This window comes from Panthera uncia (assembly GCF_023721935.1).
Source record: "Panthera uncia isolate 11264 chromosome B3 unlocalized genomic scaffold, Puncia_PCG_1.0 HiC_scaffold_1, whole genome shotgun sequence".
NCBI classification, from domain to species: Eukaryota; Metazoa; Chordata; class Mammalia; order Carnivora; family Felidae; genus Panthera; species Panthera uncia.
Window position 1 is genome coordinate 25,697,711 of NW_026057582.1, and position 19,333 is coordinate 25,717,043.

A 19,333-nucleotide genomic window follows, 5' to 3' on the forward strand; every position below is an offset into this window, starting at 1 on the left:
CACTGCAGAAACTTGAACCATTGTCTGTCTTAAAAAAAAATACACGCTTGTTTTGGGGGAGGGGAGGTAGGGACACTGGAAATGACACGGTTGTTGGAGGTGGGGGGGCGGATCGTATGATCTGTTTTGTTTATTACCAAGACTTGGACTTGCCACGAGAAGTCCGGTACACGAGAGATGATGTGAAAAGTACTTGGTTAAATGAAGGAGAGATCTGGAGTCCGGTCTCACACCAGATAAGCAAGTGGTGAGTGCAGTAAGAAATCAGGTTGAGGACTCGATTCTGACCGTTACCTAGGGCAATTCCAAGCGGTCTAGTAGGTCTCAAAGGTTTTTTGTTTTTTTGGTTTTTAAACTGGGCTCATACCCTCTTATCCTCTCCCACAAGATCCATATGCTGAGTCCCCCCAAACATCTCATTTCCTGGTTCTACACATCACTTAGGGAATCATGAAGGAACTCCGATTTGTCTCCCGTTAACCAATTCACAACCAAATTAGCAAACGGTTAAGATGGACCTCAAGCTACTAACCAGAAATCCCATGAATACGTTCTCTCTTCTCCCGCAAAGTGACGGTCTTCATCCCTCACACGCAAACAAGACGCTTCAATGTGCTCAAACCTGTTTTCGTTTGCTAAGAAGTCAATAAAGTCCCTTTTCTCTCTTCCTTGTTGGGTGTCATTCTTCCTTTGGGGTTTCCATGCTGAGTCTACAGCACCCTGTTGTAGAAACCCCAGACTCTGGATCCTCGCCCAGTACTCCCCAGGGCAGCTAAGTCAGTCCTTCGGTGGGCTCTGTAGCCCACCTTTCAACCTCTTCTTCAGCAGAAGCGAGAGAGAGGGCCGGGGAAAGGTGAGGGGGCAAGGGAGCAGAGGTCAAGTGGAAAGCCATCAGGGGCTGTGCGGCCTCCTTCTGACGAACTGTTTACGGGTGCAGATCCACTGGCCACTAGAGGACCTGTCTGCTGTGGGCTGACAACGGACACATTTGCACATACGAGCTTCCCAGGTACAGGAGCTGCCCGCGGGGAGCGGCCTGGGCCCGCCATCTGCTGAAACCAAATGGAAGAATAAAACCTCTCTTTCCGAGTTCGCATTTCTAAAACAGAGTTTCAAAACTTGCCCAGCAAGGGCATAAAACACCAAGTTGGCCCCATTTCAGGCTTGTGTGTGAGTACTGATTGTTGGGGGAAATTAGTAAATGGAAAAAAAGAAAATAAAAATAGAATTACTTTATTAATTTTAGAAATCAGTAATTCCAAAGGGTGCCCTTACCATGGCTCATGTGGTCAGCAGCACACCGACTTTTCTCCGCTCTCTGGGAAACTTGTGATGTATGCTTCCCCCTTCCCCCAAACCCTCAGAAAAGGGAAGAACAACTTTGGTAGATACTGTTGTTGGGGTTTTAGGCTTGTAGGAAGTAAAGCTTAATACTGCAATCTGGAAAAGAAGAGGAAGCAAAATGCAAATAGCCAAAGAGCCTCTTTTATATCATCTCTGTGTGGTAGCAGGAGAGGGACAGAGAAGACCTAAGCAGGTTGGGGGAGGAGGTAAAAGGGGTAAAAGATACATGTGTGCTCTGATGGGGTACATAACGTATCAGTGGAACGTCCCCACTGCCAAGTTCGATCAAAACCCAGCCGATGTGTTTTCCTGTTGTCTCAGTAAAAGTCTGGAGTGGCTGAATGGCAACGATCTACTGCCACCACCGCTTGAAGGCTCTGGGGACTGAGGCAGCAAAAAAAAAAAAAAAAGAAAAAAAACACCATGGACCCCTTGCAGCGCCTCCGACACACCCATGGCAGTAGCGGGACAGCAAATAGGTTCTTCCTCAGTGCGGTTGTGGCTCATCGTTTAGTGTGAGCAGGATCTGAAACAAAGAACCAACCGCTAAGTGACCTAAATGAGGACATGGGGTTTCACTTCCTTACAATAACGTCTGGTTTAGTCAGCATTACGGAAGACTAGGGAAGTTGTGGCCAAATAAATGAAGTTCACCTTGAACCTGAAGACCTGTCATTTTAACCACTTTTGTTGGAAACCTTTCTAACACACTCTGGTTCTGCTGCTGCTTTTTTTGTGTGCTGCTTAGTTTCTTCCCCCTTCTCCCCACCCCCCCCCACCGCCCCGTAAGAACATTTTATCCCTTTTGCTTCTTAAACAGAAGATGCTAAAATATGTGAATCCTTGCGAGAAGTGTAGGGCCAGCACAATTAGCATTCAGTATCGAACTGCATGGAAACACTGCTCTATGCACACTTCTGAGCGTGTCTAAAACTCTGCCGAACAGCAGGTTGTCAGAATACACTCTGCCTTGTACCCCTGTCCCTATCCCCCATATATGCACCTACATCCCGTCACCAGGTTTAAGACAAAGACATTACCATTACCCCGAGTCCCCTGTGAGGCCCTCCCATTGCCTGCCCATTTCCACCATCCTCAATTTTGTGTTTATCCTTCCCGTTTGTTTTTTAAAAACAGGTTTATTCACCACATATACTCATATCCCTAAATATATGTCGTTTCGTTTTATGTGGTTTTCAATTTCCCAGTGCTGCTATAACTATTATTACATGTGATCTCAGCACACAGCTGGGAGAATTTCTTCAGTTATATACTTAGGAGCGTAACCACTGGGTCATCGACACTTGCCTCTTCAACTCTCTAAAAAACGAAGCCGTATTACATTCCAGAGCGGTTGCGCCAGTTCACCCCCTACCCCCACAGCACTGGATGGGCTTCTCCTGCTTCTCTGCCTCACCTACCGGTGGAGAAGGGGTGTTGCCTGAGTTTAAAATATTTGCCAGTCAAGTGTCCTACTGTGGTTCTAATTAGCATTTTCCCCAATTAGGAATGAGGTTGAGGGACGCCTGGGTGGCTCAGTCAGGTTAAGCCTCTGTTGGTTTCTGCTCAGGTCAAGATCTCTCCAGACTTGTGAGATGAGACCCTCCCCGATGCGCGTTCTCTTTCTCTCAAAATAAATAAGCTTAACAAACAAAAAAAAAGGAATGAAGTTGAGCCTCTTTTCAAGTATCTATGGCGTATACATGTTTTTTCTTCTGTGAAATGTCTGGACATGGCTTTTGCTTATTTTCTTACTGAGTTTACTGTTTATTGATTAAAAAAAAAAAAAAACCAGCTTCAATGAGCTATAAGCCACATACCACACAATTCACCCATTTAATGTGTATAATCCGGTGGCTTTAGTATATTCAGAGTTGTGCATCTCCCACCACAATCACTTCCAGAACATTTTCATTGAAAGAAGGTGAAACCCCATGCCTCTTAGCCATCACTCTCACACATCTCATCCTCCAGCCCCAGGCAACCACTAATGTTTCCAGTCTCTATAGATCTGCCGATTCGTGACATTTCATATGAGTGGAATCACACAATATGTGGTCTTTTGTGTCTTGGCTCCTTTCACTTAGCGTGATGTTTTCAAGGATCATCATGTTGTAGCATGTAGCAGTACTCTATTCCTTTTTCTTTTTTAAGTTTATTTATTTATTTTGAGAGAAAGCGAGAGAGTGAGTGGGGGAGGGGCAGAGAGAGAAGGAGAGAAAGAATCCCAAGCAGGCTCTGCACTGTCAGCAGAGCTCGATGCGGGGCTTGAACTCATGAGATGTGAGATCATGACCTGAGCTGAAGTCGAATGCTTAACCGACTGAGCCACCCAGGCATCCCAAGATGGATAGTTTGTTTAAAAAATTTTTTTTGTTAAATAAAAAAATGTTAGATATACACACATAATAGCATAGTGTAAGACACCTCCATGTTCCATGTTCCCAGCATCTCACTTTGATAATTTTCAACATTCTACCATTCTTTTTCTCTCTCCCTCCCCCAGTTTCCTCCCCCTGGAGTACTTCAAAGCAAACCCAAGGTAACACATCATTTCACCTATAAAAACTTCACAATGTATCTCTAATGATATTAAGGGCTTAAAAAAAAAAAAGAAATACAAAATAAAACAAAAAAACCTACAATGTCTTTATGGTGTCTTACAAGTTCTCAATTTGAACAAAGTCAAATTTATCAATCTCCATCTTCACAGTCTGCACTTTTTGGGGCTAATGTAAGAAATCTTTTCCCTTACCCCATGGTCATAATGGTATCCTCCTATGATGCTTTATATAAGATGGGACACTTTTTTTTTTTTTTGCCTGTCATTTTTAAGTCTTTAATCCAACCTAAAATTATCTACAGTGTGAAGCACAGATCTAATTTCATTTTCCCCACACAATAACTAACTATTCTAGTTATTATTGATGGAAAAGTCCATCCTTACCTTCTTTAATGGCAACACCTCTCTGTTATAAACTGTTTTCACATAGGAGACCAGTTTTAGGTTTTCTCTATTCTGTGCCAACACCATGCTCTCTTTTTTTATTAAAAAAATTTTTTTTGATGTAATCTCTGCCAACGTGGGTCTTGAACTCTCGGCCCCTAGATCAAGAGTCACACGTTCCACCGACTGAGCCAGCCAGGTGCCCCTATCCCATGCTCTCTTAATTACTTTAGTTTGGTAATCATTCTTGGTGTCTAGTAAGACAAGTGACACATGGCCTCTATCTCTCACTCTCATTCTTTTTTTTTTTTAACGTGTATGTATGTATGTACGTATGTATGTATGTATTTAGAGAGAAATGCGTGCACCAGCTGGGGGAGGGGCAGAGAGAGAGGGAGAGAGAGAATTCCAAGCAGACTCCACGATGTCAATGCAGAGTCTGATGTGGGCCTGATACCGCAAACTGTGAGATATGTTTCAAGAGTCAGATGCTCAACTGAATAAGCCACCCAGATGCCCCTCACTCTCATTCTTTAGTAGTACAAGGGTTATTCTTGGCCCTTTTCCCTTCCATGTAAATTTTAAAATCAGCTTGTCAAATTAAAAAAACAACTAATACCCTCTTAAATCTATCGATCAATTTTGGGACGAACCGACATCTTTACCAAACTGACTTTTAATCTTGGAACATGTACATCTCTCCATTATTTTGGTTTTTAAAGTGATTTTCACTATGTTTTTATAATTTTTAAAATAATAGGTATCATATTTTTTGTTAAGATTTTTCCCTAGGTGCATTATACGTCTTCGTGATTATACTTTTGATACAGAGGGTATCTTTTCCTATAATCACACACTCTATTGCTGATGTACAGAAAGATCATTAAATTCTCTTATAAAGGTAATAATTTATTTGAATACTCTTTTTGGGTATCTGATGAGACAAATATATTATCTGAGAATATGGACAGATTTGCATTTTCCTTTCTGATTCCTGTGTCATTTCCTTTCCTTATTTTACTTTACTGACTAGGACTTCCAGTACAACACTCAGGAGAAGGGATGGGCTTCCCTTGTCTTGCTTCTCATCTTAAAGGGAATCTTTAAAAGTTTTCCAATGAATAGTATGATGGCTATTGCTGTCTATTTGTAGAGATACTTTATAATTAGGCTCCCTTCTATTCTTAGTGACCTGGGAATTTTTTTTAAAGCGATGAGTATGCTGAATTTTATCAACTGCTTATTCTGTATCCATTGAGAGGAGCATATGATTCTTTTCCCTTTAATCTGTTACTGTAGTAACTACATTAGTCAATTTTTAGACGTTAAATAATCCTTGAATCTCTGGAATAAACCTAACTTGATCATGATTTTTTTTTTTTTACATTGCTGGACTCAGTTTGCTAATGTTTTATTCGTAATTTTTTCACATTTATAGCCACAATTAAGAAGATGTTGTGATTTTAGAATTTTTGTGGGAGGGCTGTCCTGGTTAGGTTTTGCTATTAAGATAGTAAGAGCTGGGAAGTGTTCCCTGTTTTCCTCTATTCTGGAATAGTTTGTAGAAGGTTGGTATATCTGATCCTTGGATGTCCAGTAAAACCATAAAAACCGGCTGTTGTATTTGTGGAATCATTTTTGTTCTTGGTTAAATTTCCTAATAATTAAAGAATATTAGGGCTTCATATTTCTTTTTGAGCAAATTCTTCTAAGTTAAATACTAAATGTGTATCCATCTCACCAAAGTTTTAAAAAGGTATCAGTACGAAGTTATTCATAATGTTGTCCCTCTGTTTAACCTCTGAGGCATAAATAATAATGTCCGCATTCATTCCTCTCAATGGTGCTCATTTTCTATTTCATTATTTTCTTCCTTTATCTTTATTATTATGTATTTGTCTTTACTTTTTACTTTCTTTGGACTTATTTTGTTGTGAAATTCTTAGGCCAGGTTCTTAGTACATTAACTTTGAGCCTCTACCCTCTCCCTACTATAAATATAAGTTTTCCTTGAATATTGCTTAGCTACATTCCTCAGGGTTTTGTTGAACGGTATTTTCTAATTATATTATGCTTTTTTTTTTTTTTGGTGAGTTAATTCTTAATTTAATCCAACATGTGAGGATTTTCCAGTTATCTGTTTGTTCCTGCGTTGTGACCAGGAAAGATGGCCTTCGAAATGTGATTCAAAGCCATATCTGCTAGATCAAGCCTCTCAACTGTGTGGTTCAAATTTCCTAAAATATAACTGATTTTCAGACTGCTTGATCTACCAATTATTGAGTTATATTAAATCATTCCAATATGAATGTGGGTTTGTCTATTTCTCTCTGTGGTTCTGTTAATTTTTTTGTCCAATATAGTCTTTACAAATATGCATTTTATTTAATTAAAAAAATCAGTAGATAAGCTAGTGAAACTAAATCAACAAAAAAAGGTTAAATACTTTCTGGTGAATCTTTAGAACTTTTAGCCATAATGTAGTGACCGTCTTTATTTCTTGATATGTTTTTTTTTTTGGTCTTAAAATCTATTTTTCTGATAAATATAGCTATATCCCCTGGCATATCTTTCGCCAAACTTTTTCTTTGATTCTTTTTTATATACTTATGTTTTAGATAGGTCTCTTTCAAGCAGCCTAAAAGTGCAGTTTTGAAAATCTAGGCCAACAATATATCCATCTCTGGTTGACCATTTCCTGCACCCCTCTACTGCTACTACCTTGCCCCTGCCTGGTGCAGTAGCCACAGAGATGCTGTTAAATCCCAAATCAGCTCATGCATGACTCTGCCCAGAACCCCAACTCCCACTTCACTCAGAACGAAGGTGCAAGTCCTTCCGTTGGCCCGCTGGGTCTTTTGTGGTCCGGCCCTCTTCGTCTCTCCAGTCTCACCTACACCCACTCTCCTCGCACCCTACACCGTGGCCCACTGGCCTGCCTGTACTTGCCAAACACGGCAGCCGTGATCCCTCTTCAAGGCACATGCTCATGCTGTTCCCTCAGTCTGGAATTCCCTTCCTTACATCTCCACCGGCTCATTCCCTCACCTCCTTCAGGGCTTTATTCAAATGCTACTCTTCCTGACTGATCGATTTAGAATAGTCACTTTCCCCATTCTCTATCTTTCATGTTTTGTTTTGTTTTGTTTTGTTTCACTCTAGAACCCTCACCACTGTCTAATGTACTATTTGGGTTACTGATTTGGTTTGTTGTCTCTCTCTCCAATTAAGGATTTGGGGCTGTTTTGTTCACCGCTCTGTGCTATATGCCTAGTAGTGTTTAGCATATAGTAGATACTCAGTAAATACTGTTGAATGAATCAATCTTCCACTTGCACTGGGACATTAGTGCACTCACACTTCTGTAGTTACAAATACTTTGTTATTTCTACTGTCTTAAGTTGTGCTTCCTATTTGTCCCTACTCTTCTTTGTTTTCTTTTCCTCCTTGAAGTTTTATAATCTCTATTCTTTTAGTTGTTACTCTATTTTTGCATTTGTATATACTGATTATGTAAAGCTGAAATTAATCATTATCTTCAGCTTTTCACTGTGCAAGATCAAGTTAGACTACTCTAACTCTCATCATACCGCCTGCCTTGATTAACAAGACTGGTGTTGAATATTTTCATCCCCTCCTTCTTAGCCTCCCAAGAACATTATTATTTTATTATTATATCTGCCCATATTTGTAAACATTCTTTGCTTGTAGTTCCTCTTTGCATTGCAGACCTTCGAAATGTGTATTTTCGTGTACCACGAAATGTGGTATTACCTTCCTCTGTTTGAAATATCCATTCTTTATTTTATTTGTTTTTAAATGTAAAGTAAATAAAATAATTTATTTTATGCATTCGATAGTGTATACATTTAGTCAGTTTTTATCTTTTCTAACTCAACATCACAAATTTAATATCAATGACATATTTCAAAAGGAAGTTTCAAGATTAAAATGTTAGCTTCTCTAAACAACAGATGTTTCACAATAAACATAGATTACTCTGAATTTATATAAAATTAGTATTTATTTAGTTTACCAGATACTCAAATCTTTACCTTGTACACTTAAAAAACAGAATTACTACCTCAGATAGTCTAAGATTATTTTAGCCTTTAAGCAACTGATTCTGGTCCCCATGCAGCGCTCTGGTGGATACACAGGGTCCTTTCTATACTCAGTACCTCTACGGGAGCTCCCAAGTAGCCAACATCTCACAATTCAAGTTTAAATACATGATTGTAATGGACATTATTCTCCATCCACACAGAGTTCAACTAATTTCTTTACTACAGGATTGGATTCTGTATTTCTTTGACACTTTGCTTGGTTGCTTAACCACAGTCTGTGACATTTTAATGCTTTTGGATTTTTTGAGCAAGTTTTTGGCCATACCCTTGCTCTCACTTTTCTTTGATTACTTTTTTTCATCATGATAAGTGGATTATTTAAGCCCCATCACCTACCTCACCCATCCCTCCGTCCACCTCCTCTCTGGTAACCATCAGTTTATTCTCCATAGTGGAGTCTATTTCTTGATTTGTCTATTTCTCTCTCTTCTTTAATTTTCCTTTGCTCATGAAATATCCATTCTTTAGAATCTTTGCTTTCCTTTTGTGAATTCTTCTGGGTTTTAAATGTTGAAAAATGTCTTCATTTCATTCACATCTTTGAAAGATATTTTTGCTTACACTGTTTTTCTGACTGGCTACTTATTTTCTCTCATCAGTGGCCATAACACTGTAGTTCGGCTTCCACTCTTGCTGTTGAGAAGTATGCTGTCAGTCAAACTGGCATTCCTCTGGAAAGCCTTCTTTTGTCTCCAGGTGCTTTGAACATCTTTTCGTTGTCTTTAGTATTCCAAAGTTTCAGTATGGTGTGTCGAGATGTGGATTTGTTGTGATTCACTGCAACTGGTGTATCTTTTCATTAGTTTTGGAATATTTTTAATTATTACAGGCTCTAAGAGGACACCTCCTCTTTGCCAAAACCTGGGATTGGACCAGTCTAATGCTCTCCCACCTGAGATATTTTGGCTCCAGTTTTGGTATATTTTTAGCCATTATCCCTTCAACTATTGTCCCGGTCCCATTCTTTTTCTTTCTAGAACTCCAATTATCTGGATATCTATCAGGCCTTCTCATGTGATTTTTCATCATTCTGTCCTGCAGTTCACATAATTTCTTTAAATAAATATATCTTTGAGTTCACTAAATATCTTTTCAGCTGGGTCTAACCTGCAGTTAAGCCCAGCCATTGATTTGAAAACTTTAATTACTTATATCTTTGTAATTCTGAAAGTCTACATAGTTCTTTTTCAAATCTGTTTAGTTATAAGTTTAATCTTTTGATTTTACTCATACTTTCTACTCCTTCTTTTAATTTCTCTAAACACATGAGAAAATTTATTTTTTATTGTATATCTGATAATTTCAGTATCTTTGTCTTTGTAGGTCTGATAGTGTCATCTGTTATTTTTGCTGACTTTTGCTTATGGTGCCATGTTTCCTTATTTGTTTTGTGATTTTTAACTGTGATCACAGTTCTTCGGAATTTATTTGAGGGGTGCTTGGGTGGCTCAGTTGGTTGAGCGTCTGACTTCGGCTCAGGTAGTGATCTCACAGCTTATGAGTTTGAGACCCACGTTGGGCTCTGTGCTGACAGCTCGGAGACTGGAGCCTGTTTCAGATTCTGTGTCTCCCTCTCTCTCTGCCCCTCCCCCACTCACCCTCTGTCTCTCTCAAAAATAAACATTAAAAAAAAAAAAGAATTTATTTGAGATTTGAATTGAAGGAAGATCCCTCCAGAAAAAACTATGCATTTGATTATATTAGGTGCCTGGGGCCACTATTAGCTTAGGACCACCTTGGATTAAATTCTCAGTTTCAAGTTTTTCAGGGTACCTAGGGAATGTCAACTCATGCCCAAGCTTACACGAGGGCCAGTTTGTGGTTATAAATTTTCACGGAAGAGTCCCCTACTCCATCTCACTCAGCACCAAGGTCCAAGACAGGCAGTTTTCTTCCAGTGCCTGAGATGGTAAAGGTAAAGTGGGAAGGGAGGGTTTATTTCTGGTTGAACTTTACATGGAGAATACAGCCCTTTGGGCTTCCATCTTTAGGTAAAGCGTCTCCAATTAGACTCTCCACCTGTTTTCCCTGACACCTGCCATGATTCTAGTCCAGAGCTGCTGGGATCTCCACTCCTGCCTGCTGACTCGGTTCTGGGCTGATAAGGGCAGGGACAATACCTAGGACAACCATGTTACTGCCCTCCCCCCCACCCCCTCACGTCCTTTGTGGCCACGATCACAGCCGTGCTCTTTTATGGTAGAATTCTGAAAAACCCGTCACTGAAGCTGCCCGTCTTCTTTTTGGCTTTGATATCCTGACCTGGAAATTTTTTGTTTTGTGTATGTGTATGTGAAATGGCTGTGGATCACACTATTTATACACTCACTTGGCATTTATCAAATAAATGAAGTTACAGCAATATTATTAGGTTAGTTTTAAAGTCAACAAGAAACATAGACATAAAATATTAGTAGAACTACCCTTAAAAATCTTGAAGCACCTGTAAAATACATTGTGCTGGTTTGGCAACTGAGTCCAACGAACCCAATTTGTCCTCCAGCTACTGTTCTCCCATTAGCATCATATTAAGTAACTGGCTCGAGCTACTGTAATAGCAAATAAAATTATTTTCAGCACCGTGATCCACACCTGCTAAGGTGAAGTGCATGAGAAGCACCTAGGCACGGAGAACTGCTGAGGGCACCGATCATGCTCATGCTAACTTTGACGAGTAAGTTCTCTGAGAGGAATGGTGGACAGACTTTCCTAGACCACCAAATCATTGCTTCTTACACCACTTTTGAGGGCAGGGGTGGGGTTGGGGGGGGGGGTCTGTGTCTTGCATGTGTGGTTCGTTTCCTGCGATGCACTCTTTGAAGTGCAGAGACCACGTCTTGCAAATCTTCACAGGACCTGAGCGCCCAGCATTTTGCCATGTACATATTTACATGGAGGCTGCTTGGGAAATACTGGATCGACGGATGTGGGAAATGATCGATAGCAGTGCTCCCTATGGGCAGCAAAAGACTTCCAACTAACGGTACAAACTTGGCCTCTGAAATACCACAGCCTCGTGTGATAAGCAGCGATCCACGCTCCAGATCAGTGCTCCTACTACCCGTCAGCTGTCTTAAGGAAAGGGAAGTAAATTTTCAATGAGATCATCGGACTCAAGGCTTTTCTAGTTGGGAAAAAACAGAGAATGCACCATGACTTCCACACCACTAAAGGAGGCCCAGACCTCAAACAACATGAACATATAACTGGAGCTATTTTTCTCCCTCCAAGGTCTCAAGTGAACAGGAGAAGTAAAATTAAAAGCTTTATTTTTTAAATTACCTAAATGCAAAGGCTTTTGTAAATTGTGCCTCTTAGATCTGCCCCTAAGGCCCTTTCCAACTGATCAGAGTGGCCCTGATAGTACCTTCTGGCAACATTCTGGCTTGATGAGAGAGTGAATGAATCCATTTATTTATATCCTGAGTGACATGAGGAGAAAGGGACAGCTGGGGAGCGAGGGCCAACCTGCTGTCCCCTCACCTTCCTGGGCACGGCTCCAGCGTGTAGGAATGAACAACACAGGCACAAGAGCATCAGATCCAGTTCGTGAAACCCTGCCTGGTGACACGGAGGCGCCGGGCACAGCTGCACGGGCTTTGTTCAGAGAAAAGGCAGCCCCGAGCAGCTCTGGAGTGCAGCCACAGGGGACAGGGGAGCGAACTGGCTGACCACAGGAGCACCGAGCGCTCATGCCCTCCCAGAACCTTCTCCATTTCTAGTGAGCAACAGGGCACTCAGTTTCACTCTTGGATGTTAAATGCACCCTGGGTCAAGTCTCCATCTGGGGAACATTCTACTTCCAAGTAACTGGAGAACTGAAGTCACATATACAATAAGCTGAATTCTTCCCCCCAAAATGTTCCATAACTTATTTCTGAAAGTATATTTAACTCCTATGAACCTTTAAACCATGTTCCCCTTATCCTGGTTCATTTTCTTATTACAAAAAAAGCAGTAAAATGGGCATGGTAAGGTGACATTGTGGAATAGAAAGAAAGATAGAATGACTTTCAAATGTGACTCAGTGAAAAATGTTTCTTTTTGTAACTCCATTTAGATAGTCAAGGACATACTATTTCACACGTTTGCAGCCTTTTTTTTTTTGCATAAGAATACTTAATAACTTCCCTTTTATGAAAATTTCAAAATTGCAAGGCTGATCTAAATCAAAGTTCTTGAGATTTAATTCCATGATCTACATACATCTAGTTTTTTTTGTTTTGTGTTTTTAATGTTTAAGAAAGAAAGTGTGCGCAAGGGGAGCTGGGGCAGAGAGGGAGGGAGACAGAGGATCCAAAGGCAAGCTCCGCACAGAAAGCAGCGAGCCCAATGTGGGCTCGAACTCCCGAACCGTGAGATCATGACCTGAGCCGAAATCAGACACTTAACAAACCAACTGAGCCACTCAGGTGCCCGACATCTATCTAGTTTTGAAGCATAATCCATTTAAGCATATCTGGGATGTGTGTGTGTGTGTGTGTGTGTGTGTGTGTGCGCACGCACATATAACTTTATATATTAGATGTTTATATACAATGTAAATGTATGTGTATATCAATATATATATATTTGTGTATATCAAAAAATATATATATTTTGTGTATATAAATATATATGTATATAATCTGGATTTATAAAACAAACCACTAAATCATTAAAAGGTAAGTGATATATTTCACAAAAAGTGCATTTACTTTCTTAAAAAGATTTAATTTCTTCATAGAAAGTTCTAATAATGAAGAATGGTAGAGTAACACAAGGATATTTGCTTAAATCTGATTTTTTTTCTATTTATTGGCCTTCTAATCTTTGGGATTTAAAAATAATGATTACTGTTTTCTGAGCATAGGACAAATACATGCTCACTGCAGAAAGTCTTTGGTGGGGTCTAAAATAGATTTTTATCTAGCTTTGAGTTCAAAAGAATTGATAACACAGAGGCATTTTGTCTATTCTAGAATAATAATTTCTAGCCTGATACAAATTCCATCTCATTCCGCCTAGAGTAGACACAGCATTAATTCAAAAAAGATGCTGGACACTGGTTCTCTGCCTAAAGATCAACATAACAGAGGACTTTCAATTACTTGAGGAAGATAAAGGAAGGGACTCTAGACAACTGACTTTTCAAACTTATTTTTAGTAAAAAAATACATGATATATGAATATACACATAAATATCTTTCTGACCTGAACATAAGTCTCACAAAACAATTCTTACTTTTATCATAGAGGACCCTGGTATTTTTCTTTCTATTCTATCCTGTTCCGTTGCAGGAGGGGTGGAGGGAAGAGAAAGACATGATGGTTATGATCAGGGGTATGCTAGTAAATGTTTACCAACTGGTTCTCTGTGGTAAAACAGAGGCCCCAGCTTTGTGGTGTTGGCTGATTTCCACCACAGCCAAGTTCAAGTAACCAACATGAAGTTGATGAAAGCAGTGTTGGGAAGACATGCTCACTGGCTCTGGGACGCCTGGCTGGGACCCACTGATTGATCTGACGACCAACTCTTTGGTCATGACCCACAGTTCACAAACCACTGCTCTGGAGTCCAGAGAATCAAACTCATTAGTATTTAACAGGAAACTGAGAGGGGCGAGTAGACACGGTCTCCAGGAGGTACTGAGTGACGGCACCTGTACTCAGGATGACAAGCTGCCTGGGCACTGGTCTGAGGGGAACCTACTCTGGTGCCCACTCTGACCTGGCATCATCTGCCTTCAGCTTCCCCAAAATAGATCATCTTGGGGAAATGAGAGGTATCGAGCAATGACTTTAGGAAAATGCCAGTCTTCCTGAGTTTGTTTCTTTCTTGTAATGTGGGAATAATACTAATGATAATAATCTGTGTGCTTTGGCTAATGGTCACATAAGATAAACTATATGCAAACATTCTGAAAATTATAAAGGACTCTACAGGGCATAGTCACACAAAAATGGTTCAATTTAACAAAATCTTAATCACGGGCAATTTAAAAATATCATCTGAGCTCATCAATCATTCCCGCCCTCTTGACTCTCCCTTCTGTGGGTCTCTGAGAGTCTGAAATATCCAGGTGCCTCTTAAGGCTGCCTCCTTGGATGGTTCCACTGGCTCTTCTTTCTTCTTTGGCTTTGCTTCCAACCCCTTGCTCCCTGACATTCTTTCCCTCAGATAATTTATCCACTCACAGCTTTAATAGGTAAACTCTACATCTGGCTCACATTTCTCCCTAGCTTTTGAGAAGACTTTTCTCGGTTTAATGTGCGGCCATCATGTCAAATTTGACTTAAAAAACATTTTTTTTTAAGTTTTTAAATTTATTTTGAGAGAAAGAGCACAAGCAGAGGAGAGGCAGAGAGGATCCCAAGCAGAATCCCTGTTGTCAGTGCAAAGCCCAATGAGATGCTCGATCCCACAAACTGTGAGATCGTGCCCTTAGCCAAATCAATAGTCGGACACTCAACTGAGTGAGCCATCCAGGTGCCCCCAAATTTGACTTTTAAAATACTAACAGTGTTATTTGTCCTACTCACCCACAAAACTAGGTACTCTAATTCTATCAACCGCACTCCTAATAGCCCAGTTACCAAGATTTTCTTTTTTTCTTAGAGCCAGCTGCTCAACTGACTGAACTACCCAGGAGCCCCAGCAAGGTTTAATTTAAAGAACTCACATCCACTTCCCCATTAGCATGGCTGCTATGAAAAGAGAGCGAGAGAGAGAGAGAGAGAGAGAGAGAGAGAGAAGCAAAGCAAAGAAAAAAGAAAAGAAGTATTAGTGAGGATATGGAGAAATGGAACTCTTGGGTACTGTTGCTAGGAATGAAAATGGTACAGCTACTATGGAAAAGAATATGGCAGTTCTCCACAAAATTAAAAATAGAATTACTATACAATTCAGCACTTCTACTTCTGGATATACACCCAGAAGAACTGAAAGCAGACTTGAAGAGATAGTTGTACACCCATGGTCACAGCAGCAGTATTCCTAACAGTCAGAAGGTAGAGGCAAATCCAGTATCCATTGTCAGAGGGATTAATAAAACGTGGTACATACGTACAATAGAGTATTATTCAGCCTTACAGGAAGGAAATTCAGATGTGCCACAACATGGCTGAACCTCGAAGACATTATGCTGAGTGAGATAAGCCAGTCAGAAAAAGACAAATACTGTGCGATTCGACTTCCACGTGGTATCTAGAATAGTCAAATTCATCGGGACAGAAAAGAGAACAGTGGCTGCCAGGAGATGGGAGAGAGGAGAATGGGGAGTTATTGTTTAATGAGTAGAGTCTTAGTTTTGCAAAATAAAGTTCCGCGTTGGAAAAGAGTTCTAGAGATGGACGGTGGTGATGGTTGCACAAAAATGCGTATGTGCTTAATCCACTGAACTGTAACACTTAAAAATGGTTAAAGTGGTAAATTCTGTGTTAAATGTAGTTTGCCCAATTAAAAGAGAGAGAGTCAATAACAGTAGATACTGCTCTATCGCTTATTCTGCTGCAGGCATCATATGAAGTATTTACTGCACACATTGTCTTATTTACCCCTGATTTGCACAGCTGCAAAGAAGCTAAGGGTTGAAAGTAGGGGAAATCTACGATTTTTATCTGCCTAATATCCCTTCCCATCTGCTGTGGTTTCGGCTCCTCTCACCTCCTTTGGAAAACTGCTCCCCACCTGTTCTATTCCAGTCAGGTGATTACAGCCAGACTATAAATGTCAGTGCAATACCCTCTTTTTTTTTTTTTTTAATTCCAGTATAGTTAGCATATAGTGTTCTATTAGTTACAGGCGTACAGTATCGTCATTCAACAATTTCATGCATTATCCAGCGCGCATCACGACAAGTACGCTCCTAAATCCTCTTTACCTATTTCACCCACCTCGTTTCTGGTAACCATCAGTTTGTTCTCTATAATTAAGAGAGCCTCACACCCTCTTGAGCACAAAAGTTGGCAGGCGATCCAGACCTGGCCTAGGGGCCCACCCCCGGGGCCACCGCAACTGCCATAAGAGGTGGTCCTGTCATCCAAGCCAAGCCAATCACAGCCCTTCCTGGGGACCTCTACGTACTAACGTAGAAACACTCTCTTTACCCTGCGGTCATTGAGCTGGAAAGAATAAGGCTGGAGCTGATGAAACTACTCCCCTCCATCTGATCTGCCACATGGAAGAAACCACAGAAAAGAAAGAAGGAAAGAGGGAGGTTAATGAAGTTGTGAAGAGACATGTAAGGAGATGGAGAAAGATGAGGCAGAGAGGGATGGAGAAAAGGAAAGACCTGACCACACCGGAGGTCCTGGAGCCGTCCTAGTTCTCTACAGAAGTCAGCAGACGCACCCCTTCTCTTAGGTGGCTGAGCTGGGATTTGTTACTGTGGTGGCTTCTGGGGGCCACCGACTGGGGCTCAAATCCAGTCGTGACGTGTCAAAATCGTCAGAGTGCAGGTGGAAGCTGAAGTTCTGAGGGTGTGAATGAAAGAACAAGCCCCGAGGAAAGAAACACACACGGAAGAGAAAAACTCAAGGGCAGAACTGACTAATGTGTCCCTCAGAAGAAGGGTCACTCCAGTCTTTGGTGAAGCAAGGTGTTAGATAGGCATGTGGCAGGAAACCGATCTTGGAACTGATCTTCTTGATCTTCTAAACAGCACCCATGGAAGGAATATCCAAAGTCTCAGCTAAAAAAGGAGGCAAGAAGAGACATTCCTCATGTGATGGCTGGGATGATTAACTGAGGAAGCTCCACGTAAAAACCCCAGCACTCGGGGCAGAGCAGGTGCTCAATGGAGAGCAGTTCTTGCTCTTATGAGTCTTCAAACTGCAACGACAGGAAGAGAGGACCGGACAATGCAGACGACCACGTGAGAGAACACCACAGGAGTTCAAAGGCTCTTTGTGGTAACTTAAATTTCATCTCTTCAGTGCCTTTCTCTTTAAAACCAGTTGTGTTACATTCACAGTAATCCATGCATTTTCTATACACTAATGATGAAGTAGCAGAATGAGAAATTAAGCAAACCATCCCATTTGTAATTGCACCAAGATCAAGAAGATACGTAGGGATAAATCTAACCAAAGAGGTGAAAGACCTGTACTCTGAAAACTGTAATACGCCGATGAAAGAAACTGAAGACGACACAAAGAAATGGAAAGACATTCCATGCCCATGGGCTGGAAGAACAAATATTGTTAAAATGTCTGTACTACCCAAAGCAATCTACATACTTGAGACAATCACTATTAAAATACCAAGAGCATTTTTGCAGAACTAGGAGAAATAATCTTAAAATTTGTAGGGAACCACAGAAGACCCCGATAGCCAAGGCAATCCTGAAAAAGAAGAACAAAACTGGAAGCATCACAATCCCAGATTTCAAGATTTACTACAAAGCTGAAGCACTCAAACAGTGTGGTACCGGCACAAAACAGACACATAGATCAATAGAAGAGAATAGAGGGCCCAGAAATAAACCCAGGATTATATGGTGAATCAATGAACTTATGACAAAGCGGGCAAGAATATGCCATGGGGGAAAAAAGCTAATCTCTTCAACAAATGGTGCTGGGAAAACTGGACAGCCACATGCAAAAGAATGAAACTGGGCCACTTTTTACACCACATACAAAAAGAAACTCAAAATGGATTAAAGACCTAAATGTAGACCTGAAACCATTAAAATCCTAGAAGGGAGCAAAGATAGTAATTTCTCTGACATCGGCTGTAGCAATATTTTTCTAGATGTGTCTCCTCAGGCAAGGGAAACAAAGGCAAAAATAAACTATTGGGCCTACATAAAAATAAAAAGCCTCTGCACAGCAAAGGAAACAATCAAAACAAAAAGACAACCTACTGAGAAGGAAGAGGATGTCTGCATATGATATATCTGATAAAGAGTTAATATCCAAAATATATAAAGAATTTATACAACTCAAGATGAAAAAACCTAAATAATCTAATTAAAAATGGGCATAAGACATGAACAGACATTTCTCCAAAGAAGACATACAGATGGCCAACAGACACATGAAAAGATGCTCAACCTCACTTATCATGAGGGACATGGAAATCAAAACTATGAGCTATTACATCACACCTGTCAGAATCCAAAGCAGGCTCCAGGCTCTGAGCTGTCAGCACAGAGCCCGACATGGGGCTCGAACTCATGAGCCATGAGATCATTACCTGAGCCCAAGTCAGACGCTCAACCGACTGAGCCACCCAGGCACTCCTAAAGGCATTTTAAAAATAGCTTCCTCACTACAAAACAAAAACAAAAACAGAAACAAAAACAAGAAACGTAGGGGTACCTGGGTGGCTCAGCTGGTTAAGTGCCTGACTCTTGATTTCAGCTTAGGCCACAACCCAGGGTTCGTGAAAGGGAGCTCCGCTTCAGGCTCTGTGCTGACAGCATGGAGCCTGCTTGGGATTCTCTCTCTCCCTCCTCACTGCCCCTCTGCTGCTCCCCACGCTCATGCTCAGTCTCAAAAATAAACATAAAAAAAATTAATCCATGCACAAATTAAAAAAAAAAAATCAGGGGCGCCTGGGTGGCTCAGTCGGCTGAGCGCCGACTTCGGCTCAGGTCACGATCTCGCGGTCCGTGAGTTCGAGCCCCGCGTCGGGCTCTGTGCTGACAGCTCAGAGCCCGGAGCCTGTTTCAATTCTGTGTCTCCCTCTCTCTGACCCTCCCCCATTCATGCTCTGTCTCTCTCTGTCTCAAAAATAAATAAACGTTAAAAAAAAAATTAAAAAAAAAAATCAAATGATAACAAGAGATACGGAGTTAAAAGTCTCTTCTACTCCAGACTCACTACTGGTGTGTGTGCCCTTCTCTGAGCAGAGTCCATGCACATACAAATGTATTTTCCTGCTGCCCTTTTTACACAAATGGGAACATGACCTCCAGTGGGTTTTTCTGGG

General features: G+C 40.9%; 1 protein-coding gene across 9 annotated transcripts in view; it reads right to left on the reverse strand.

The window, feature by feature from the left end:
* Positions 1 to 1,217: 1,217 nt before the first annotated feature.
* Positions 1,218 to 19,333, reverse strand: part of TTLL5 (tubulin tyrosine ligase like 5) — a 287,219-nt gene continuing 269,103 nt past the window's right edge. For all 9 annotated transcript variants that reach the window (XM_049611362.1, XM_049611361.1, XM_049611359.1 and 6 more), the window contains one exon: positions 1,218 to 1,870. Coding sequence is in view for 2 of the 9 variants with exons in the window: in XM_049611363.1 (XP_049467320.1) it covers positions 1,848 to 1,870 (23 nt within the window). In the remaining 7 variants the exon portion in view is untranslated. The remainder of the gene's footprint in view (positions 1,871 to 19,333) is intronic.